Below are 24,183 nucleotides of genomic sequence, written 5' to 3' on the forward strand. Positions count from 1 at the left end.
ATTAGAAGAAGCAAATTAAAGCTGTAGTCAGGATTTTAAAAAAAATTCTAAAATAACCACGAGAAGCAAATCAGGAGCAATATGAGCTTTTCTGTTTGTTCAATTATCTGAAACAAAAATGTTCGTAATTCAAAAATATTTAATAAAATGTGAATAGCCATCCTGGATAAGCTGTTTTGAGTAATTTTCAAGAGTCCCTGGAAGATAAGGGTTTTTAACAGCAATTACGTGCTCTTAACAAAAGCACCTAAATTCCTTCAGTCTGAGCTTGTTGCAAAAAATGTCACGTAACCAGTTAGTTGCCGTTCAGAACAACCAGGCTGACCCTGCATGGTTTGTAATTTTTTTTTTCAAATTGCATTATTTAGACAGTTTGAAGAACTCTGAGTCCTTGAAGAAGTCGAATAGCTACCGTCCTCAAGATAACAGAGATAAGAAACTTTGTGAAGAAAAAAGTGGGCCCAAAACAGAGTTTTGAGAACCATGATCTGATCAGTAGAAACTGACGGGATGCGGTTGATATAGACACAGCAATCCTCTTAAAACACTGTAACTCCACAGAAACCATGTGTCACTCATAAACATGTGACACCAAGAAGCAAGTTCATTAAGTTGCACTTGACTGATCATGAGGCATGGTTCCTTTTCTGATGAAACAGAACCTTCAGAGCTCATTTTACATCTTATGAGATCATCAAGAGGTTATCTACAGTCTGCCACGATGGTGGGATCATGATGTGGAAAGTTCAATGTCTACTACAGAAGCGTTAGAAGTTAGTTCAATTAAAAACCATATGCAAACTTGAGCTAAAAGAGAGAAGTGTTGAGAATGACAACAATAATTGCATAAATCCAAAGGAGAAAGAAACAAGAGTATGATTCAGGAAAACTCCAGGGACGAAACCCACAGCAGGATTTGATCAGCTGGGTATTTTTGTGGGTGGGTGGGGGGTTCAGTTCAAATCCAGCCCGGCTGAACCTAAAAATTTATGCTAAGTTGAACTGGAAATTTGAAAGAGGGAAAATTCCAGTGTATGTGGGCTGAAAAAAAAAAGAAATTTTAAAAAATTACCTTTTTAAAATTTATTTTTTATTATTTAAATTGAATTTTCCCTTGGTCTTTTTATTTCCCAAATACAAGGGAAATAAAAACAAAATACTATGGAAAGCAGAGATGCTTTAATGCTCTGAATTTTCAGGAATCAAATATAAATCCTACCAATTCAGCTAAGCCATTACAGGTAGATAAACACGTGTGCTTTTTGGTCGTACAAATGATCAGAACAGGAAGCAAAATATCCAGGTGTAATTTAAAAGTTTATTAAACAGAAACTTCTTTAATTTGATTATAATTATATTAATCATGCAAAAATAAACAAGAAAGAAAAAAAAAAACTCAGAACTCTTTGTAAATAGTACAATAAATGTTGTTATACGTAACATACAGAACATAGTAAGTGTCATGCATGCCAAGATAAATAATAGACTTGGTAGTGTGTTTGATGATGTGCAATAAATCACTTGTTAAGCTGTTCGGCACTTTAAATGAGAGCTGCTAAAACAAGACCGGCTACTTATGTGGGATTTTCAGAATGAAGTCTTCAGCTATAGAACTGCATATACATTAAACAAAGAAGTCGGTCAGGAACAATGGTCTTATCTGGTCATTTATAGCTTAATACTCAGATCAACTCTAAACACACTGCAGAAACAACCAAGCAGATAAAAACAGATATAATTTTCACATGGCTTGACTTAAGGGAAATTAAAAACTCCCTCCTTTACCAAAGCTTGGACCTGATGTTTGCAGTTTGAATAAAATATTCTAAAAATGCAGCATTTCAAATTGTATGTCACCTTTACCAGGAATCCCAAACCTCTTTAAGGTGTTTAATAAAAAAAACAAAACAAAAACTATTCTCACCAATATTTGTTACATCTGGGTTTTGGATTGATACAGGCTGAATAGTAAAAACATATATCAAAATTGATTTCATGTTTAAAATAAGAAAAAAGGGATAAATCATAAAATTGACCACTGCATTCACCTGCATGATCAAACAAACTGTTGCATCTTAATGGCATCATTTTCTCTCCACTATAAGCTAGCTTGAACCTCAAAACCAATCATGGGATAAAGCATTTTTTAAAAAAAGAAGATTTGATGGCATTACAAAAATGTACGGCATCAACTTCATGTTTAAAAACACTTCAAAAGGATCCTTTAATTCTAAATGTATTTACACAAATAAGAGTCACACAAAAAATCAATGTGATATTTAGAAAGCTAAATCTAAAAAATAAAAAAGTTATGAAGGTTTGGGATTTGAAGGCAGTTAGACATTTCTTTCCACAAAACACTTGAATCTCACTTTCTGATGCTTTGACATCAACAAAATTCACCTCCATGACATTTGAGTGAAAAGCAGAATCAAAAAGAAATACTGGATCAAGAAATATTCAGTATAGGGAACAGATTTTCAGAAATACATGAAAAATTAGCATCTAAAATGTTGGAAGTCAAGGAGAAAGTGATAATTTTATACATTTTAAAGCTGATGAAATGAAAAAAAAGAGTCACTATTTGAATGTCTTTCATATTGACCCGTTGAATTGATACAGCTCAATCTGAAGATGGAACTTGGAATGCTCCAATCCAGTATTACAATAAAAATGTTATGGAATAAATCTTAAAGCTGTGAATGTCATTCCTCATATATTTCCCAGGTCAGACGGCAACCAGAGCTGATTTTTTTTCTAAAGCAAGAGTTTGTCAGAATGAAAATGAAACAACTATCAGTGGAGTTCATTAGAAATCCCAGCATTGAACATGTGAAGCTCATGTTCAGTGCATGGAATAGAAGTCTACAATAAAAATACTTGAATAAACAAAACAAAAAATACTAAGTTTTAAAATTACCCAAATATTGTTGGCCAATATCAATATGATTTTATTGAAAGTTTTTTTCAAATCATTAATGAGAAAAGAAAATCTAAGAATCAAAAAGAAACACAAAACAAGAAACTGATGAATCGTCCTTACAGTTTTCTGTGGAAATCCTGCATTAAGTTGGACCTCACCCTGATCATGTGCTCATTTGCTTATATATTGAAGTCTCAAAGTTTTAAAAGGACATATTTAATGTTCAAAACTAATATATTGGCAGTATTCTTCAGAATCGGCTGGATTTCTTGATTCAGGCAGAGAGATCGGCTTGCGCAACTGATGTGGGTTTAGGGAGGAAATGTTATTTTCTGACTCACCACAAGAGGGCACCATTCCCTCCGTTTTAATAAGAAATACCCTGAGATTTTGAAACTAGCGTACATTTTACCTAAAAAACCCTTTGATTCTTTGCTCACTTTACGCCAAAAATGTTGTTGAAAGTTGTTTTTAAAATAAAACTCTGAGTACATGTAATAAAATCACAAGTTGCTCAGAGGTAGAAGCATGAAATGCTATTTTTAACTTTCACAATTCACTTGGCTAATTTAGGAGCTTAAAACCTTTTTGTTATGTTTTATTATTTTATTAAATAAAATATTTATGTTACATTAATGCTTTTCTGACAGGCTTGTGTGTTCAAACCAATGAACGAAGAACACTTGACTCTCACTTAAGGCAAGTGTGACTTTGGATGGAGGACCAGGATGAAAAGAAGAGGAGCACTTGCAAAACCAGACCCGAAAAGAGAAAAGCTCCAGCTTTTGTGAGAGTCATTTGTTTTTTCACACGGCAGGAAGTGAATTCTGTAAGTAGATATCCATCACATATATCTGTAGCAAATTCTCTCTGAGTAGCTGTTCTGTACCACTTTTAAATTCAAATCAAATTTTCCAGAACTCTCAGTCATGCTACAAAAGCTTGATTTCAAACCACACTCAAACGGACGGCGGCTGCTGCTTGCGTCTATAGCCAGGTGAGAAGGCTGTCCCTGTCCATGTGCGGCCCGGAGAGAACTGTGTCCATTTCCATCAACATGTCTGAAGTCAAACTGTCGGGGATGCCGGGCATCAGGTCCTCATTTATCGGCAGCACAGGCATCGACTCTTGCAGGCCCATTGATGGAGGGTCACTTGAGTCACCTGAACAAATCACAGGCACAGAACGAAATTAATATTTCACTTTCCTTCATAAACCAGTTTTTACAATAACCTGGACAACTTACATGCATTTATTGCACCAATTTACAAATGTTTGAAAAATTTTATATATGCATACTAAAAAGAAGGGGTGCTGCCAGAAATCTTGGGCCCCCTGACAAAAATTTTAATTTCAGAGGATATTTAGTTACATTTAACTTCAGTTTGAAATCGGCTGCCGACACAATTTTTTGAGTGTTTCTGACCTATCAAAAGCATCGCAATTTTAAAGGCTTGCAACTTCCTTGCTTTCTTTGGTACTAGCACAATACTTACTGCTCATGAATTTTACATCCGACAGTCCACATCCATTATGCAAGCAGGATGCTTAAATGTTTTCTATTAGTTTTAGATTACTGAAATGTCTCTACCAACAAGCAACAGTCATAGACGACATGCAAAATACATAAAAAGAAATCCAGACTTTGAAAAAAAAAGAAAAAAAGCAATGCAGTTGTATTTTATTCAAGTTGCTGTGTAGAACTCTAATGAAAAAAATACAGATTATTTAAGCTACTTTATACATCTTTTTAAGGTGAAATAATTAATTTGGGTACAGAAGTTTAACAAACTAAGTCCATCTATATATTTAAAAAATGGTAATGTCTTAAAGCTGCAATATGTAACTTTTATAAAAAATATTTTTCTAACATATTTGTTGGAACTGTCTCTATTGTTAGACAGACAAGGGTCTTGGCGTCAATTGCAATCGTGTGTGATTTGTTGAGAATGTTAAGGCTAGTTAGCTATGCTACAGCTAGCTGAGCCTGTTGGGAATGTTAAGGCTAGTTAGCAATGCTACAGCTAGCTGAGCCTGTTGTGAATACTAAGGCTAGTTAGCAGAGCCCCTGATGATGGTGGTAAACAGTTTTTCTGCAACAGTAAGTTGTTTCTTGGCCATTAGTACATTTAGGAGCAAGTAAATGAGGACCCTCCTCCTGGCTCTTATAGGTTGCTTTTTTTTAATCTAAGGTTACTTGTCACATGACATACTGCCATGAAATGGTGATAGATTCAACAAATGGGTAAAAAAACATTCTTTATTAAAAAAAATACACACTGGAGCTTTAAGAAAAGAACAAATAAGAAGAAAGATACGTAGAAAAATGCAATGAGTTTGGATTGGTAGTTAATAAAGGAACAATACCAGTGTCCATGTGATCCACAGAGCTCAACATGTGGTCCGACGTGCGTGATAAGCTGCTGACACTCAGACCACTGTCAGTGCTTTCATTGCGAGAGTGAGCCCTGAGTAAGAAATAAATAATTATCTGCAGTTCTAAAATAATATTTTTCTTTCAGGTCTGGCCACCTTTTGCACTTAGAGAAGAATTATTTCGGTCAGCATAATTACGGAAATGTATGAAAGAGTATAAATGTGTTGTCGAAAGCCAGTATGAAATTTGTATTTAGTTTCTTTGAAGTTACTCTGATGCTGTGTCACATTTACCAGAAGTTTCAACCTGGATCAGGGAATCATGTAACAGACAACAATACAACATTCCAGCTGTAAGGTGGGAAACTCCATGGGTTTTTCTAATTGTTGTTCTGAGTGACAGACTAAAAACTACTGTGGGAAAAAAAAAGCCAAAGCAAACCAATTATCAGCATTTTCTGCATTGAGACACCAAATGAAGATATTCCCAAATGCTTCCCATCAGAAGTGAGGTTATTCATTTTAATTTGGGAACTTCATATATTTTCTAATGCATGGCTTCCATATTGAATTCTGCACTCAGCTTCCTTTTTGGGATTTCAATTTTTGGCACTTCAAGTAGTTTCAAAATTCAAGCATCGAAGTACTCACTGTAAGACACAGTGACACCTGACTGAATGCTACATACAGTGTTATTTGAGTAAATCCATTTTTTGACCTCTGGTCCTGGTCTTTTACCAATTCATTATGTACTGTCTGGCAACAGATTGGACAAGCCTGATTGCTTCAGAAAGCGTTTTGGGAACCTTTTTGAGCAACAACACAGAATCCAACAGATTCAAGCTATCTGCTAATTTTTATTCCTTTGCTAGTAAATGCAATTTAGGGCCATGAATAAAGATACATTTACAAATCTACTGGCACATTATTAACTGTAAATTGTAGTATTTTGCTAGTAAAGACGTACCCATTAAGGTTAGGCTCTTGGTTTAGGGCCCTGATCCTGATATCCACTGATGGGACAAGCATCTGTGTGCTTCTGTCATGGTCCATCCCACCGGGCATCTGGTTGCTCCCTCCCGCCTCCTGCACCTGAATGCGTGTATGCTTAATTTCATTTAACTTTAAAGAAAGCAGAAGTTAAGGATAACATTGGATATTTTTGGAACGACTCGCTCCAGCTTGGTATTCTCTCTGACCTGTGGGACAAATTGTGGAGGGATGCCCTGCTTCAGTCTGAGCTTTTCAAGTCTTTGCTGCATTGCCAAAGTGAGAATGGCTGGATTCACCTTTGGGGCTAGACCACAAAAAAAATAAATAAAACACATTAAAAATATAAGCATGAACTTCTTTGAAATGAAACATGAATCATAGAGTGAATCAATTCATGAAATATAGAGTGTCCAACACTTTGAGATCCTTCTTTTTTGCTGTCTTGTTGCCAAACATTGAGCAGTCCTAATAGCGCACATTGGAACACAATGTTTCTCATTGACAATTGTCAACTCAGGAGGCACAAAATCTGTTATAGTGTGCTACCTAGACGCGGGTCGTCCCATGTGGTGGCCTGATTTATGTGATCAATGTAGTACATCTCTCCATCTGCAGTCACAGCCTGCTCCCAGCCTTCAGGCAGTGGACCTGAACAGCAGTAAAAGTACAGAGTGAGAAGGCAAATGGTTGATGGAGCCAATGGAGTGTTGAGAGGAAAGTTTGTAGTTTGCAGATTTTAGGAAGAGAAATGAATCATTGCTTTATTTTATTTACAATTAAAAAAAATAAAACAACTGTATGTGCATTTTGCCTAACCTCAGTGTGTGTGCATATGAACATCCATCCTTAAAGGGTCTGCTCACTCAAATCACACTATAAAAATTTTAAGATACCTCTCAGAAGAAACAATGTCTCCAATGCTGGGACCATTTACAAAATAAGCTAAAAAAAATTAATCTGATTATGGCTTTGCCATTGTTGAGGATCTGGGTAATGTCCTGTAGTCCATTGTACATTCAGTTTGTTCATACGGCATACTGAAAGCAATATTTGATTCATTAGATAGTAAAGAGTCGGCCTTCTATCACCTGAAGAACATCTCCAGGATTAGAGGACTAATGTCTCAGCCAGATCTAGAGAAACTCATTCATGCGTTTGTCTTTAGTCGCATTGATTATTGCAACAGCATCTTCACAGGCCTGTCCAACAAATCAATCAAACAGCTGCAGCTGATCCAGAACGCTGCTGCTCGCGTTCACACTAGAACCAGGAAGATAGAGCACATAACACCAGTTTTAAAGTCCCTCCACTGGCTCCCTGTAGCTCAAAGAATAGATTTTAAAATACTGTTGTTAGTTTATAAATCACTGAACGGTTTAGCACCACAATACATCAAAGATCTGCTGTTGTTGTATCAACCTTCCAGACCTCTCAGGTCTTCTGGTTCTGGTCTGCTCTGCATCCCCAGAACCAGAACCAAGAGAGGAGAAGCAGCTTTCAGCATCTATGCACCAAAAATCTGGAACAAACTTCCAGAAAACTGTAAAACAACAGAAACCCTGACTTCCTTTAAATCTCAACTAAAAACACACCTGTTTAGAATTGTATTTGAAATGTAATATGTAACAATGTATTGTTTATTTTATGATGCATAACTTTGTGTTTATGATGTAAAGCACTTTGAAATGCCTTGCTGCTGAAATGTGCTATGCAAATAAAATTTGATTGATTGATTCATTGAGTCAGTTGGGCCAAGATAAAGTTTAAAAACTAGGGGTTACATTGGAAAAAAGTGTAAACCTTCTCATTCAACTCTGTGAACTTTGATCAGCACTGTTACAATACAAAGACGTTCTTTCTTATGCTCCAACCTAAAAAAAAAAATTAATTAAAATCCACAAAACCTACATTTTATTTGCTTAATGCTTAAATTAAAGAACCATATTTCTTTTTTTATTTTAGAACAAAAACAAATGCACAAGGAAAATGTATAAATAATCTTGAGTGTGAAGTTACATATGTGTTCAAAACAAAGTAGATTGTCACCTAATAAAGACAAAAATTCCTTGAAACATTCAATTGATGTTCTCAGACAAACAAATATTACAATATTTGCAGTGATGATCTTGTATTTAGCACAGTAAGTCCTCTGAGTGTCACAATACGAGACAGATTCTCATCCCCACAAATCAATGATTTTAGTTTGATCTGCTTTGAGATTAACATCTTTGTGGATGAAAACATCCACAGGTTACTTCTTAATAGAAACATTCAAATGAGGCACTCGTGACAAAAGGAGAAGATGATTGATTCTTTTACTTTTTCACAGGAAACCCGTGGCAAATAAAACCCCAACATTGCCTCGACTTTTTTCCAGCACTCAATCAAATAGTAACTACAGTAAGTAAGTAATTAACGTTTCAAAAATGTATGTGACTGAAACTTTTTAAATTTATGTTGATATTTTAAAATCACTGCTTTTTATCATGTGCATGGTTTGTAAAGCTGTTTTACAGGCTTTGCACATTTCGCTGTTGATCAAACAAATCTGGGTGTGAATGACCAAATGTTCACACAGCAGACAAAAGTGGCGCAAATCCAACTTCTGTATCAATGCATTACTGGTATCTGATTATTTTTTAGCACAAATCAATTTGTTTCTCAATATCACACCCAGGTCGCTTACATACAAGCTCCCAAACTGGACTCTTATCTGATGTAGGTGCAACCAACTTGAACGGTCATGTCACATTTCATCCAACTTTTAAGTCATTGAGGTGTGACAAACATAGCAATTTTATTGGGAGGAGTCGGCAAGTACCAAGGTCAGATGTAAACAAAGGACTAAACAAGTATGGTGGAAAATGTTGATGGAACTAATCATAACTGAAAAAAACAAAACAACTCAGAATAAATGAAAGTAATAATAAAAAAAACAAAGATTGGTGTCTGCCAAACATCTGAATTAAGACTTTATACATGCACCATGTAAAACTACACTGACTGTAAAGAAGAGAGAATACTAGCTGTCTGCCAGTACCATGCAAACTGCAAAATATAAGGTGCAAAAAACAATAATTAAAAGGGCAGTAGGTTAAAGTTTGGCACAGGTTACTGGTAGATTTATCAACAAGTCCTATCAAAGCATGCAGTAAACATGCTAGATTTAGCCTAAAACTTCAATTCATTGATTTATTGATGAAAGTAGTGGAAAGTGTTGAGTCTGATTAACAAATTGGGAAACCAAGCCCATTTTAACTGAGTAAAGTTGGTCTTAGAGAAACATGAACTATTTCTCCAGTGATGTTCAGTCTGAGGATAAATATACGCTATTATCAATCTGAGAATAGATATACATTATTATCGAGAAAAATAGATTCTGAAACATCCTGAACATCATTGGAGAGCGAGTTAATAAGTGGAAGGCAGATATTATAGTAATTAACATGAACACCAAATTATGTCACAAGGTGTTTTAACCTTGCTTCCCTGTTTTATCATTTTTATTTTAGCAAAAACAAATGTATTACTCTTTAAAATAGGGACGCAGTTGCTGCACTGCTAAGCAAACATAAAGTTTAATATTGATGAAATGTGATATGATTTGAAACTACTGAGTTTAGTAAACAACTCATCTTAATTGACTAATCGGTTTCAGGGCCAATGAATACTGATCTGGACATACATATCATTTCCTGCACAATGTAATATTTTGATGGGTGAAGCCCAACAAAGCTTTCAAACAGCTTCTGCAAGCAGGTTTTCCTCAGAGAGAAGGTTTGTCAGTAACACTTAAAACCAATATGGGTCAGATAATGCTGAATAAGCAGGTGGATGACAACTGAAAGTTGAAAGCAAAAGCCAGTTAGAAAAAGTTTTTAAAGATCTTAATGATCATGTGTTGCATCATCACATCATGTGGTTGATTCTCTCATTTAAAGAAATACAATTTGGGTAAACTGACCCTTTAGACATTTATCTCAAGCTAATAATGAAAAAAAAAGACTTATAGAACCTGCATGATTCTTTTTAAATTGCACCATGATGTGGGTTCACATATTAAGCCTGATCATTTTTCAAAGCAGAGGCATTAGTATAAGCAACCCAAAGAGAATCCCAAAGGAACAACACCCAACACACTCCAGGTCAGAGGAAGACAGATGACAACAAAAAGGGTACAGCACTGCAGCGTGATACCTGTCTCAGGAATAATATTTTTTGGTTGCGTAGTGGGGGCTGGGTTGCTGAAGGAGTGGGCGTGGCTTGGGGTGCAGGCGATCTGATGCTGGGCTGCAGCTGACTGAAGCTGCGAGAGGCGGGGGTCCTGCCATGTGGTGGTCCTGTGCACGTGGCTGAAGAAAAAACACACGCACACACAGCAAGCGATGCATCTATTAAACCGCAGTAACCTGAAGGGCGAGGAGCGTTCTCCCTCAGACTCGCTTTACCTGTATGACCAGATGTGCTTGCACATCTATGCTCCTCGAGACAATCTCAGGCTTTTCTCAGAGCAGGAAACCTGCTGTCATGAAGGTGAAACCCAACAGGCCACAGAACTGGTTCAACTGTTTCCTGTTTGCATGAGTTTTAATCCTGTGTACAACTCTGGCACTTTACTTTTAGAAAAATAAGAACATCTTGTGTGGCAAAAAACAACTTTTTTTTTAATCATATCAGAGCTGGAATGATCGTTTGGGACATCCATCAGCCTAAAATATCAAAGATGCCACTTTCCAGTTCCAAAATCTGCTGATTCAGAATCTGTCTTGCTCAACCTGCTTTGGGAAACTGTCATCCGGCACAGAAACCCCTTTTAAAGAAAACCTGCAGAGCCAGAGGTGCAACCCAGTGATAAAGCTGGAGGAAACCCTTACTTGATGAAGTAACGTTGGCCAGTGGACGTCTTGGCCATCTCCCAACCCTCGGGGAGTGGCACATCATCGGGTATGATTGGTGTGGTCGCTGCATCTGCGTCTGCTTGAGCAGAGAGGGAGTTGACTGGGAGGGAGGCCGGGGAGGAATGAGCGCGGACGTGATGAGGGGCGAGGGAGCCGCACACGCCTCCGTCTGAACTGGCCTGACGAGAAAGGAGCAGGGTTAGCAGGTCTGCAGCGGAGTGACAAACGGCAATCCGAGACATAGACTGAGAGCAAAAACAGAACAAGATCAAATGGGTAATGGAACCTAGACTGTAAAAAGACTTGCTTCTCACACTGGTCTCACTCCCAAAAAGGTTTTTTGCAAAAAATGTACACTGGAAAATTGCAGGATTTTGTGATGCAACATTTCAAAACTTTTTTCCTCCTTTAACGTGGCATTTATCCTCCATAATTCAACCAAAAAACAAATAAGCTGTATTGACCTATTTGCATAAGTGTACACAAGCTTAACCCAAAACCTAAGCAGCTTTTGGTCAAGTTTGACATTTAGTTTTAATTGGCAAGAATCCATCAGCATCTCTCAGCTTCAGTTTTCAATATTTACCTCTTCTGCTTGAAAAATGTTTCCAACTAATCTAGCTTACGAGGACATATCTTTTTTAGTTGATGAGCTAAACAAAGGAAAACAAAGTCAAATTTTTAGTTACAAAAAGATGTCACCTTAGAAGTAATCCCAGAGCATGATGCTGCCACTACCATGTTTATGCTTCACTGTTGTTTTCTTTGGAATTGTGGATCAAAATTCAAGTTTGGTTTCATTAGACCACAAATGACTAAGTCTTTGGAAGACTTCAGTAAAGTTTGGATGTTTTCTTTGGAAGAAAAGACTTCTGTCTTACAAGTGTATCTTTCATCTGACACTTATCCAATAAAGGACACACATGTGTGAAGCACATCGAGCAGAAACTCCTGCAGCTCTTTCATCACTGCATTGTTTCTGAAAGGTTTTTGTTCCATCTTTCCATCAGTTGTGATTTCACTCTTGTCTCATATTGTCTTTAAGCATGTTGTCACTGTGCCATGGTGTGAATTCATAATGTGGGATTGTGTTTCTGACTGACACATTTGTGCAACAAGATCTTTTGATCCGTTGTTCCCTCTCTGCAGACTTCAGTCTTGCAGGATGCAAATGAGCAAACGCTATTAAAATCCTTCTACAGTAGCAGAAATTTACTTCTGCTTAAAACAAATCAACTTTAAATGGTAGCAGGTATGTAATAAAGTCCATTACTGATTGGCTTGATTTTCTGTTAAGCTGAGCTGGATTTCTGTCACAACAAAATTATAAAAATATGTTGAATAATTTATGATTTTTTAATGTACAAATTATTTGAATTTTAAGAGGAGTTAATGCAGGTTAAGCATCCCCTCTGTAATGACTTCAATGTTTTTTTTAAGAGTGACAAAACACTAGCCGCAACATCCTACAATCTGATATTTAGGGTTCACATTTTCTAAAATGAATCTCTTACATGTGTTAAATGTCATAAACAATTCAAGTAACAATTGCACTCATTCACAGCTGGTGAAGTTCTGTTTGTCATTTTCTGTACCTTCTTGTGTTTGCTTAAGATTTTCCCACAACTGGACCGTAAATGACAGGGAGACGACAAAATCAGCTACAAAAACGCAACATGAAGAGGTCTGATAATGGCAAAACTGAGTGACCTTTCGTGGTTGTAGTTCTGAGTGCAATAGCCTGTATCAAATTAAGAAAATGCAACTTGAAATGAATTCAGCAGAGACGTTGATTCTTGTAGCCCTGCAGGGATGCACAATGAGTTTGAGTATTATAGCATCTGTGTATTCTTTACCACCTTAGATCGTTTGTGCCTTGCTTTTAATGCATTGTGATCAATTTTACAGCAGTAAAATGTATGTAGAACATTCTGATGGTTTAAACCAGGGGTCCTCGAGGGCCGGCATCCTGCATGTTTAAGTTCTCTCCTTGGTGGTAGTGACAACCCTTTCAGAATGTCAATGTTCTTCTTAGGCCTCTAGCGAGCCATCATTTGATCCAGGTGAGTTAAATCAGGGAGAGAACTAAAACATGCAGGATGCTGGCCCTTGAGACCGACTTTGGGGACCCCTGGTTTATACTGTCCACGCAGCTACACAGGCCAGAGAAAATAATTATGAAGCTCCGGATCTAAAAAGAGTCAGTGACAATTAGTCTTGTTTGATTCCTCACTGTCATACATGGCAACAAGCTAATACAAAATAAATAAAAAATTTAAATGAATAAAATTAGAAGGAACCAAGTTGGCATAAGTGAACTGTGACCAAAAGATTTCTGCAAATACATTCAGCAATTTTTTTTTAAAGGTCTAAAGCTATAATCCTTAAGTCCATAATTCTTCTGCTGCAGCAAAAGTACCACTGGTAGTTACTTGAGCTGCTTTTAGTGGGAATCATTCACAAGTTTGCTGATTAAGTCCAAGGTATATGATAGCACCAACACTAAACCGATTATTTAGGTTTGATCTTTGCTTCCTCAGAAAAATCTGTGAATGAACTCTCTAGACCGCCCCGTAAAAACTGAAGAACAACAGTGAATCTGAAAGTTTTTCCTTCATCTATATACACCCATAAATTGATATCTATATGTATATTCATGTATTTATAGCGATCCTCTACCCATCCATATCCATAAAAACCCAGTCTTGGACATTTTAACCTTTGAGTGAATTAGCTATTTATTTATATCTCATCAAAACAGAGGTACACATGGCACTTAAAAAAATTGATTTGTGAACATCTAGGTGCTTTTTGTATTATTATTATTAATAATAATAAACACTTATTTGGGATGACTCATATGCAGAGCAGATAGCCTGACTACTTAAGAAAATACTATTAGGTTATACTCTCTAAAAACCCCAACAATGAAAAATGAATAATTTCTGCACAGCGTCTCCTCCTCTGTGTATTCCTGCAAAATCACAAGTCAATTAAGTGGGTGTTAATGCTACAATGTATAAACAAATAAAACAAATAAATGTTCCAAGAAACAAACAGTGAGGATGTTTTTTGTTTTGTTTTGAAAAATGGGAAAAAATAAAATAAAAATCTGATTATGTATATTGGTTTTAATTTGTTTGTGCAAATATCGTCAAACCGCGGTACTTCACTCATTGTTATATCGTGATTATCGCCTACTCCATTTCAGAAGCTGCACGCAAATGTGTGTTTTCTTGCTCAATTTCTAAAGCCATTCACTAAATATTGGTGGGTTTTATGCAACAATAAACATCCTGCAGAGTGAAGCAGTTTGCAGTGATATTACTTGTCTGGAGTGGCCCCTGGGCTCCGGAGGCTTGAAGAAAGAGTCCGGAAACTTCCTCATCCTCATGGGCACGGACTGCTGCCTGGTCGCCTTGCTGGGGTTCATCACGGCGTTGAAGAGGGCCTCCAGTTCCGTCTTGGAGTCCCCGCGGACGTGCACGATCTGCTGCCCCGCCGGAGGCGCGCCGCGGTGCGCGTCCATGTCGCCCAAAGTTTGGAATCGAAACGTATCTATAGAAAAAGTTGGCTCATGTAAAACAAACGAAGAGTAAAACGCAGAATGCCAAGAAAAAGAGGGTTTTTGGATGCGCCTGTGTGCAACAGTTACGATCAGATTTGTTTACACTTTCAGATCCCCCTCCGTCTTCTTTTAAACCCCCACCCCATTTGAACTTTTTGTGTCGCTGCCTCGGTGTTTGAAGCTCGAACTTCTCCAAGGTATTTAGCAACAGGAAAAACATCAAGCGTCAGGTAACGTGGTCAAAATGGTGTCATTTAAGCCAAGATCGCGGACAAAAATCAATCTCGGCAGAGCACAACATGCCTCCCACATACCTCAAGAGCCAGAGCGTCCCCACTCCTCCTCCTCCTTCTCCTCCCCCGTGTATTTCTGCAGGGAGAAAAAGAAGTCCCAGTCTGGAAAACACTCAAGCCGACTCCGTTTCCTCCGACACGGACAGTGGAGTAAAAACCCTTTAAAAGGCGAGGCAGGGCGCACGCACGGCGAGCTGGCCGGGGAAGAGCGATTTCACCGAGACCTCGAAACTTTTCCCATCCAGCATTCAGTCCAGATTCATGTGATAGTGCGGAGGGGCGGGGTTGCTGGGTTTAAAGCTGCCGCAGTCGCAGGGCAAATATTTCACACTCAAGACAGATATGTAAACCATCACTGGTGAAAACTTCAAGAAAACCAGGAGTTTAGTTACACTTACGAACTGGAGCTGGCGGAAAACGGAATAATCACATTTACTCTGTATTTAGTTAATATTTTCCACTCGTTTTTTCTAGTGTGGGCAAGAGGTAGAGAGTGAAGTACTGCAACAACCTCAGATTATCTCATCAAAGATGAGATAATCTTATAGAAGGGCCACATTAAGTCCTTCTTTTTCCCGACTCTCAGTCTGGAGGGTCTTGTGTATTTTTGGGGGGTTGGGTAGGGGAATTGGGAAGTTGCGCCGAGAAAACATCCGCCCCATGATGAGGCCAACCCAGTCGGAGCCTGTTTGTCCCGTGCAGGCTCAAGCCGCAGTGTAGCGCCCCCTGGTGGAAAACACGCAGCAACGAGCCCACAATTCAGCTGCTGCTATACTGACGGCCAAAAGTATGAAGTCCCAAAAGTGTTATTATTCAGGGATATATTTTATTCCTAGTGTAAGTAGCTAGTTACATTTACTCAGTTACATTTACTTGAGTAACTTTTTTTGATATAATGTACTTTTAGGAGTATTTTTACTACCCTGTACTTTACTTTTAGTAATTTCTTGAGTAAAAATGTGTTAAAGTGGTGCTACTCTTTCTTTAGTACAATTTTTGGGTACTATTATGCCTTTAGAAAATTCATTTCTGCTTCATTTCAAAATATTTAAATTCACATTTGAATAAATCAGGGGTCCCCAAAGTCGGTCCTTGAGGGCCGGCATCCTGCATGTTTTAGTTCTCTCCCTGATTTAACACACCTGGATGAAATGATGGCTCGTTAGAGACCCAAGAAGAACATTGACATTCTGAAAGGGTTGTCACTAAGGAGAGAAGTAAAACATGCAGGACGCCGGCTCTCCAGGACCGATTTAAGGACCTCTGATGGTTAAGTTAAGCGGTCGAGAGGTTTTTGTCGCACTGGTATCTGTTGAAGTTCTTGAGGTGGAAAAGAAAACAATTAAAAACAACAAGACAGTGTGAAACACTGGTAAATTGTCCCCTCTACAAAAAGAGAAGACTAAAACATTGTGTCAAAGAGCCATCAGAGTCTGACTGATCTGTTATTACTCACTTCCTTGTTTCAAGAAAACATTGAAGTTGAAGAAAAGGTCCACAGAAACCTTCCCGGCTCATTGTCAGGGAAGCAAGATGCTTTGCTCTGCACATTATCAAACCTGACATATGTATCATATTTTCTGTTTGTAATCACCTGCATAGACTTTCTTTCTTTCTTTTTTTTAAACTGGAACGAAGAGATTATTTTGTCAAAATACAAAATAATAAAGCATGTTTCACTACATTTAAACAGTAAAACATGCTTTTTGTAGGCTGTGTGAATTGCAAGCCAGGAGTTTTGAGTCAGTGTTCACATTCATTCCTAAACTCTGTGTAAAGTGATTATATCTTAGCAATCCCATTTTATAAACATATTTCACATAACCACACATCCAGCTGGGAAGAATAGTATTTTTAAATATAGACATAGGTTACATCTAGAACAGAAATTTAGCAACACTTTGATAAGAAATATTATTGTGAAACACTCCTGTGAACAACAGGTGGCAGTGCCTCCTTTTTTACATTAATTTCTTCTTTTATTTTTAGTTAGTCCTTTATTCACTATAAAAAGATGAGAGCTGTTAGAAATGTAAATGTTGCTCTTCTATTCTGTCTTTGTGTTCTTTTCAATCAAAAATTTGCCCACTGAATAAAAGTTGAAAGTAAACCAAGACAAAAGTTTTGTGAGCAGCTTAATACTCATAACCACTGCTCTCTAATCGTACTTCTTTATTTTCATTTTCATTGATTCCTTCATTCTTCTTAGTTTTTAAGCTGCTTTTTCAAACAGCAACAACATTAGTGTGAGTTGCCTTCTCACACCAAATAAAGATAGCAGTAGCAAATTGTTTAACATTAATTTGAGAAAATTGTCATATATGGTAAAGATTTGAATAAATCAACATATCAACTTTGAGAAAATCATCAGAATTATGGGGTGGGTAAAAATTGACCCCATTTTAACCTGCTTAAAAAGTAAAAATACTTACAATAGCCTTTATATTCTTGACAGCAAGCGGGAGTGTTACTTACAGAAAATTATTTTTATTTTTATTTTGCACCCCCCCCCCCATCCAGGGGGGGGGGGGCAAACATGGACACCCACATTTTCAGACTCTACTGCACTTCCATAAAATTAGAAACAGTAAATCAACAGTGATTTTTAAAAACATTTCTACAGCTTTTTATACATTTGTTGATTGGCCCCAAACTTTACGTGATGCTCAACCAATTTGCTTCATAACACATACAGTTTGAGAATATTTGAAACCAGAAAGGATATTTTGCATTATTGTCACAAATTTGGATAGAGATAAATATTACTACTTCCTAAGCCACATACCTAATAAAAGTAAGTATGCACAAATGTACCACTGGTAGCAAACGGGAGTTAGTCTCGCTATCACTAGCATCTTTTCATTTTGTACACTTTGTCATGCAGAGGCACTGTGTTTTTTTTTTTTTTTTAATGTTTATTTAGCTGTTCTAAACATTAAATCACAAAAAATGTAACAGTCTGTAATAATAAGCATGGTTCCTGAAATAGCTTAGATCCTCCTTATTAGGCCTTTATTTATTCCCTTGATCTTCATGAGTTCACCCATTATTGACATGAGCAGCATGTAAAATTGCACAGATGTGGGGTCCCTGAGGCAACAGAGCCATGCTTTTTCCACATTCCTCCCAGGGCTGCAGACTCACAGAGGCCTGGAACAGCAGTGATCCTTTCCATTGGCACTCTCAGCAACTTTTTCCAAGGAAGCGACAGACTCCAGCTGGACTCTTCGTGGCATTTTCAGCTGTTCTTTTGCTTTTTCACTTTCTTCACTGCTTAAATGCCCAGTTTACTGGAATAATTGGTCTCGCTCTATAGGAGACTTTTGTCTAAGTGCTCAGGGTTGGAGGAAACATGAGCACAAGTAACAAACACCCTGCCCTGTTTGCACCCTACCTTCAGCTGCAGCTCCCACGCAGCGACACAAGCCGAGACTGGGGGTTCAATAAAACAAGCTGCACATTTTTTTTTTCTCCCCACATCTGTTTCTCATGCTGGTAGCAGGATGTAACCTTTATTACAAAAATGCCTGGTTAAGAGACACACCACATTGGAAAGTAATAACTCCAACACGAAACTAAAAATCTGCACATTCAGCTCCTTCTGGGAAACGTAATCAGATTTTCATTAACACCCGTCTTTAACTCGTCTGATGTAATAGGAGTTTATAAGAAAGTGGGAGTAGCATCAACCAGTCACTCCCACTGTCACGTGTGAGAGGAACTGAGGAGAAAGTGAAAAGGGGTTTGGAATACAGTCAGTAGATGTGGACAGCTTTTTGAAAAAAAAAAAAAAATGGGTATAAATGAAGAAGCTGGTGGGAAGCGCTCAGCCCCCTCGCTTCGTGAGGAAATAATCACAGTTGGACTGGGATGATGTGGAAAACAACTGTCCTCCTGCTGCTCCTGCCTCAGCTGGTTTCCTCCACAGTATGTATATGCATGTTGGAAATTGTTAATCTTTTTTGCATTTCTGTATTAGGAAACATTTATCAGGATTTATAAGGCAGAGTAATGCAAAACCCATAAGCTGTCAGCGAGAAGCCAAAAAAGCTACTTTATTCTGTTTGCATTTGTCATTGTTTGAAGAAAGCTTTTATATCCTATAAAGAAAATAGAAAGTTAGAAAACCCATTTTATATTTTATTGAGATAAACACAGTTTTAATTATGAAGGATGTTTTGTCAAAACTTTATCCCTGAATCCCCTCCCCCACCCCAATATTTTAATCTAAGATATTTGTATTAAGGTCAAAGGAAATTGTGCTTTTGACATTCTCAGAAATTTAAAATTTGTCTAATATAATTATCATATAAATATAAACAAAATCTGTGTCCCAGTTACCATTTATCCCAGTAAACTCCAGATTAATTTGCTTCTTAGCCATTTTATGCCCCTATGCTTTGCTGTTTCTTCTCAATCTTATTCACTTTTATGTCCTCAAACCAACCATTTTTTCCCCCAATAAACTTAACTAAAGCATAATAATGTATGTCTCATCAGTAAATAGCTTTTTTTGAATTTTATAGATTAAAAAGAAAAAAAAGATGCTCAAATTTCTTGTTGCATTTCAGTAGGATTTAATGTTACAGAGCATAACCAATGACTGATCAGTCACTTTAATCTAAAATAAAAAAAATGAAGGCAAAAAGTTCCAGTGTTTTTCTGTTTGCAGGCAGTCTGTGTGCTATCTGATCAAACAGTATTCTTCTGTTTACCTCTAGACTGAAAGTACCATCCACCATTTAAACCAATCAGAGACTGTAAGAGAGGAACTCTCTGACTCGCCTGTCAAAGACCAAAAAGCTTTCAGGCAGACCAAAGGTCAAGATGCGTGCTCCATCCCATGTGACATCACTGTCAAACTCCTCCGGGATGAAAAACACTCGATCTGTGGTGAAGGTTTTATTTTGCTCTTGTAGTTTTGCTAGCTCTCTCATCAATATTGGCTGCTCACCAAGCATGTCTGTTTCTATGTGTGCAGGCCAGCTACAGCAGTCCCTGCTGGCATTTGGACGTAGCACACGAAAGCTAATCAGGGATGTGATGGAGGAGCAGCAGAGAGGCCTAGATGTCCTGAGTGGTCAGGTAAAACCTGGCTTTTACCTGGATTTTTTGTTTTGATGCAGAGTTTAAAGGAATCAACTGGCCAGTAGTGAGCGCTGCTGTGTCACATTTCCAGGTTTCAGAACTGATGAGCAAAGTGCAGATGCTCAGCTCCGAGGTCCAGAGAAGCAACACTGAGATGTACTCGATAAAGCCTGTCCAGTCCCACGGTAACACACAGGCTCCTTCATTCAACATGCAGACTGAAGGGTTATTTTCTATCTTAAATTAAATCCAAATAAATACATTTAAATTTGTTGATGTAATCTGATAAAATGTGAAAAAACGTAAGGCACCATATCTAAATCAGGTTAAGAAATACCGGTAATTAAAAGTCATATGTAAATGGGAATTATTAGTGTGCAAAGTGAGATTTTCATCAGGGAACCCCTTTAGCTGTTAGCAACAATGGCTCAAATATTTTCTTGAATTTGATCTCTTGTGCATTTGATCAGGACGGGACTGCAGTGACATCAAGGACAGCCTGACTTCAGTCGTCCCAAAGATCCCCAGTGGTATTTACATAATCCATCCAGAAGAAACAGACTCTTCTTTTGAGGTACAAAATGAATTTATGCATTCCCCGTTTGGCTAATTTTCATTGTTAAAACCTAAACAAATGTTGTCAAGGTGTTCTGTGAGATGGACTACATGGAAGGTGGCTGGACAGTGATGCAGAGGAGGACCGATGGATTGAATGACTTCAAACGATCCTGGGCTGATTACCTGGATGGCTTTGGAAACCTTGCAGGTTGTACATACATGCATTCATTATCATTCAAGAATCAGGTTTACCTTAAAACCTTTTCATCAGAAAGACAAATTCAACTCTTTCTCCGATTTATCAAACTAGGAGAAGCCGAAAGCTCCAGTGGAGTTTGATCCTCATCAAATTTCTCCTTCTTTGGTTCTATAGGAGAACACTGGTTGGGTCTGAAGAAGGTTTTTCACATCGTCAACCAGAAAGATGCTCGTTTCCAACTTCACATTGCTCTAGTGTCCAACAACGACGTCACGTCTTACGCTTCCTATGATGACTTCCGCCTCGACAATGAAACCCAGTTCTTCAGAATCCACCTGGGCAGATATGCAGGCAGTGCAGGTCTGACAAAACAAGGAAAACATCTACAGTTATTTTAAACCGTTTGATATGTGACATTATGCATGTGTGTTTTTGCTCAGGTGATGCTTTCCGTGGCTATGAGCAGGAGCAGAACCAGGACACAGCTCCATTTAGCGCCTCAGATGTGGACAACGATGGCTGCAACCCGTCATGCAGCTTTGCCAACAGGACAGTGGAGAGTTGCAGCATCCTGCACAACCACACAGGGTGGTGGTTCAACCAGTGCGGACTGGCAAACCTCAATGGCTCTCCCGAAGACGGGGAACAGAACCAAGGGAAGAGGACACGCATCCTTTGGGACACCTGGAGGCAGAGTGGAGTCCCTTACGCCATCAAATCCGTTACAATGAAGATCAGAAGGCTTGCAACCAACAACTGACACCCAATGAAGAGGGTTGAAGCATTGATTGGCCTCTGACAATTTTACTAATACAGCAAATATTTGGTAGTGCAAAATATTACAACTTTTACTTGAACTTAGATAATACTTTCAAAGAACCTTTCTTAAACTTAGCAGATACTTTCAGGAACTTAACAAGCACTTTCTGAAACGTTCATCAATTTTGACAGATACTTTTAAGAGCTTTTTTTAAATCAAATTTTCTTGAAACTCCTGAGGTAATTTTTGGAACTTTACTGGAATCTACCAAGTACTTTTCAAACATTTATGGAGCTTTTCCTTTATTTCCATTCCAATTCCATGGAAGTACCTGATGAGTTTGGGAAAAGTCTCTTTGAAATTCTGCAAAAGTTATGGAAGATTACCTCAAAGTTCAGCAAAAGCATTGTTAATTAGTGCTAAAGAATGTTTACTATAATTATAATCTTAAACTATTACTACAGCTAATTTTGTTTTGTCCTAAGAGAACAAATTTATGCATCAAACTTTGGCACAAATGCCATCAACAATTGACCACTGTTACAAGTAGAAATCCCTGATGTGCACGGAAATTATGTGATTTTTGTTCAACTCTGCTAGTTCTTTTTAACTGTCACAATTTTTTTCTATGTAACCTGTCTTTGTTTGTTATATTTGATTCTAAATGTTTGTTAAGAAAAACTGCAATGACAAACATTTACATCTTCATCAAGAGAAAATGAAAACAGTCAAACCAAAGCTTTTTATAGTTGGTTTTTATTTATATGATTTTAAGATTTTACACATTACAAGTGGACAATAAAGTCTTTCTGCATTTATACGTCATATGTCAAGTTTTGTTGAAATATTGATGGTAAGGAAGCCATAAAACATTTCTAGAAATCCTTTGTCTTTCTCATCATTTCTCTGCTGATTGAAAGCAAATTTTAAATGAAAAATGTGGAAATGCCTGACATGTAGGGAAAACCTTCCACTCTTTTAGTACTTAATTAAAAGTCTAACAATTAAATAATATTGAATAAAATATATTTGATCAAATCAGATAAAGAAGAGCAAAAACCTACAGAATTAGATGGGTTAAAATTATCCAACCAGAACAGCAACAAAAAACATTATTTAAAAGGAGAGTAGCATCTTTCACACTTATCAACTGCTGGGTTCAATTTGTGACCTCTTAGGAGAAATATAGACCGACAGTAGTCTATAAAGGCATTTGGTACCTCTGTTGTTGGAGGAAGCAGGTCCTGGGTTCATGTCCTCAGTCCAGCAGGTGGTGCTAATGACCCCAACTTTAATACGTCAAGAATCAAAACATTTTAAATGCACAAACAAAAAAAGCAATATAAATGATCAGGAATCAGAATTGAGTTTTAAGAAATGTTCAGTAATAGTGGTCAAAATTTGTGTTTAAAGATTTTTTATCTTTTTACTGAGATCTATCTCAGCTGATAATATACAAAGTGACCCACATGCATATAAACACAGACTCTTTATCACACAATCTACACCAAGCAGGTTCCTATTGTTATTGAAACAAAACAACACTCGCCTCCCCAAAAACATATTTATTATTTAAAGTTAATCCATTTAAGTCCTAGTTTCCAAAAGCACTTCCTTTGAAGCATCTGTTATGTAAGAGGTGTGACAACAGTGGACTAAAGGACCATAAAGTTTTATTTGAAATCTTACAGAGCTCAATGTTAGCACAACTTTTACCGCTGCATATCTGGAAGGCTCAACATCTGGCCTTCCAATGTAAATAGAAAACACCTTTTAGATATGAAAAAAAACAAAACAATAAATGTTTGAGATCCTAAAAAGAAAATTGATCAGACAGAGATAATCTGAGTAAACACAAAGCACAGTTATTTATTCAGGTCCAAATTCAAACTGAGCTGGTCTTGTCTGAAAAAAGAAACCATACCCTTTTATTAAATCATAAATAAAGAGTGATTAATCACCTTACTGGTAAGCTGACGTCATCTGTAGGATCAGAAAATCCCTTAAAAAGAGTCAACATAAAATAGGACAAAATATTTCAGTAGCTACAAGTCATGCCCTGATAAAAGGACATTTAAGAATAGGTTGACATCCATGAGGCAGGACAGGGTACAACCAGATTTCTAAAGCACTGGGTATACGGTTCCTTTTGATTAGCAGATGTTTTGATAAAACTCAAATGCATTCACTTCAGGTCACATTTTAATACTGGATGTTGTGCAGCTCTGGAAATGAACATTTTTTAACAAAGTTGATAAGATTCATCTTTCTCCCTTTGTAACTGAACAATGTGAAAACTGCATCTTGTATTAGCCTGGCGTTAATAGTTGTTTGGTGATCTGAAAACGCTAAATATGACAAAAAAGGAAGAATATCTTCTACAACCTTGTACTGGTAGCTTGGTGTGAATATCCAATCTAAAAGAAGAGCTGTTGCGTTACTTTAGCTTTGAAACAAAGACCAGAGAGCTCATCTGAGGAGTCTGCAATCTTCTCACTTACTATCCCACCTTCCTGTTTAGTTCTGC

General features: G+C 37.4%; 2 protein-coding genes across 5 annotated transcripts; one reads left to right on the plus strand and one right to left on the minus strand.

Annotated features, from left to right (window-relative positions):
* Positions 1 to 1,298: 1,298 nt before the first annotated feature.
* LOC129368464 (transcriptional coactivator YAP1-like) lies at positions 1,299 to 15,322 on the minus strand. 4 transcript variants are annotated; one of them, XM_055043444.1, is made up of 10 exons: positions 15,240 to 15,291; positions 15,073 to 15,127; positions 14,519 to 14,748; positions 11,167 to 11,369; positions 10,490 to 10,644; positions 6,839 to 6,940; positions 6,499 to 6,596; positions 6,267 to 6,391; positions 5,291 to 5,391; positions 1,299 to 4,086 (listed from the first exon to the last, which is right to left on the minus strand). In XM_055043444.1, the coding sequence occupies exons 3-10, from the start codon at positions 14,717 to 14,719 to the stop codon at positions 3,911 to 3,913; spliced, it is 1,161 nt and encodes a 386-aa protein (XP_054899419.1). In that variant the 5' UTR covers positions 14,720 to 14,748; positions 15,073 to 15,127; positions 15,240 to 15,291; the 3' UTR covers positions 1,299 to 3,910. The 4 variants fall into 4 exon arrangements, with proteins under 4 accessions (XP_054899419.1, XP_054899418.1, XP_054899423.1 ...); XM_055043443.1 differs by having other exon boundaries at positions 15,073 to 15,322; XM_055043448.1 differs by lacking the exon at positions 6,839 to 6,940 and having other exon boundaries at positions 15,073 to 15,321.
* Positions 15,323 to 18,903: 3,581 nt separating this feature from the next.
* angptl5 (angiopoietin-like 5) lies at positions 18,904 to 22,474 on the plus strand. Its single transcript, XM_055043449.1, has 8 exons — positions 18,904 to 18,978; positions 19,773 to 19,944; positions 20,033 to 20,136; positions 20,231 to 20,324; positions 20,610 to 20,713; positions 20,785 to 20,905; positions 21,071 to 21,256; positions 21,337 to 22,474. The coding sequence occupies exons 1-8, from the start codon at positions 18,922 to 18,924 to the stop codon at positions 21,654 to 21,656; spliced, it is 1,158 nt and encodes a 385-aa protein (XP_054899424.1). The 5' UTR covers positions 18,904 to 18,921; the 3' UTR covers positions 21,657 to 22,474.
* Positions 22,475 to 24,183: the final 1,709 nt, after the last annotated feature.

The sequence above is a fragment of the Poeciliopsis prolifica genome, unplaced genomic scaffold (genome assembly GCF_027474105.1).
Source record: "Poeciliopsis prolifica strain line A6 unplaced genomic scaffold, Auburn_PproV2 SCAFFOLD019, whole genome shotgun sequence".
NCBI lineage: Eukaryota > Metazoa > Chordata > Actinopteri > Cyprinodontiformes > Poeciliidae > Poeciliopsis > Poeciliopsis prolifica.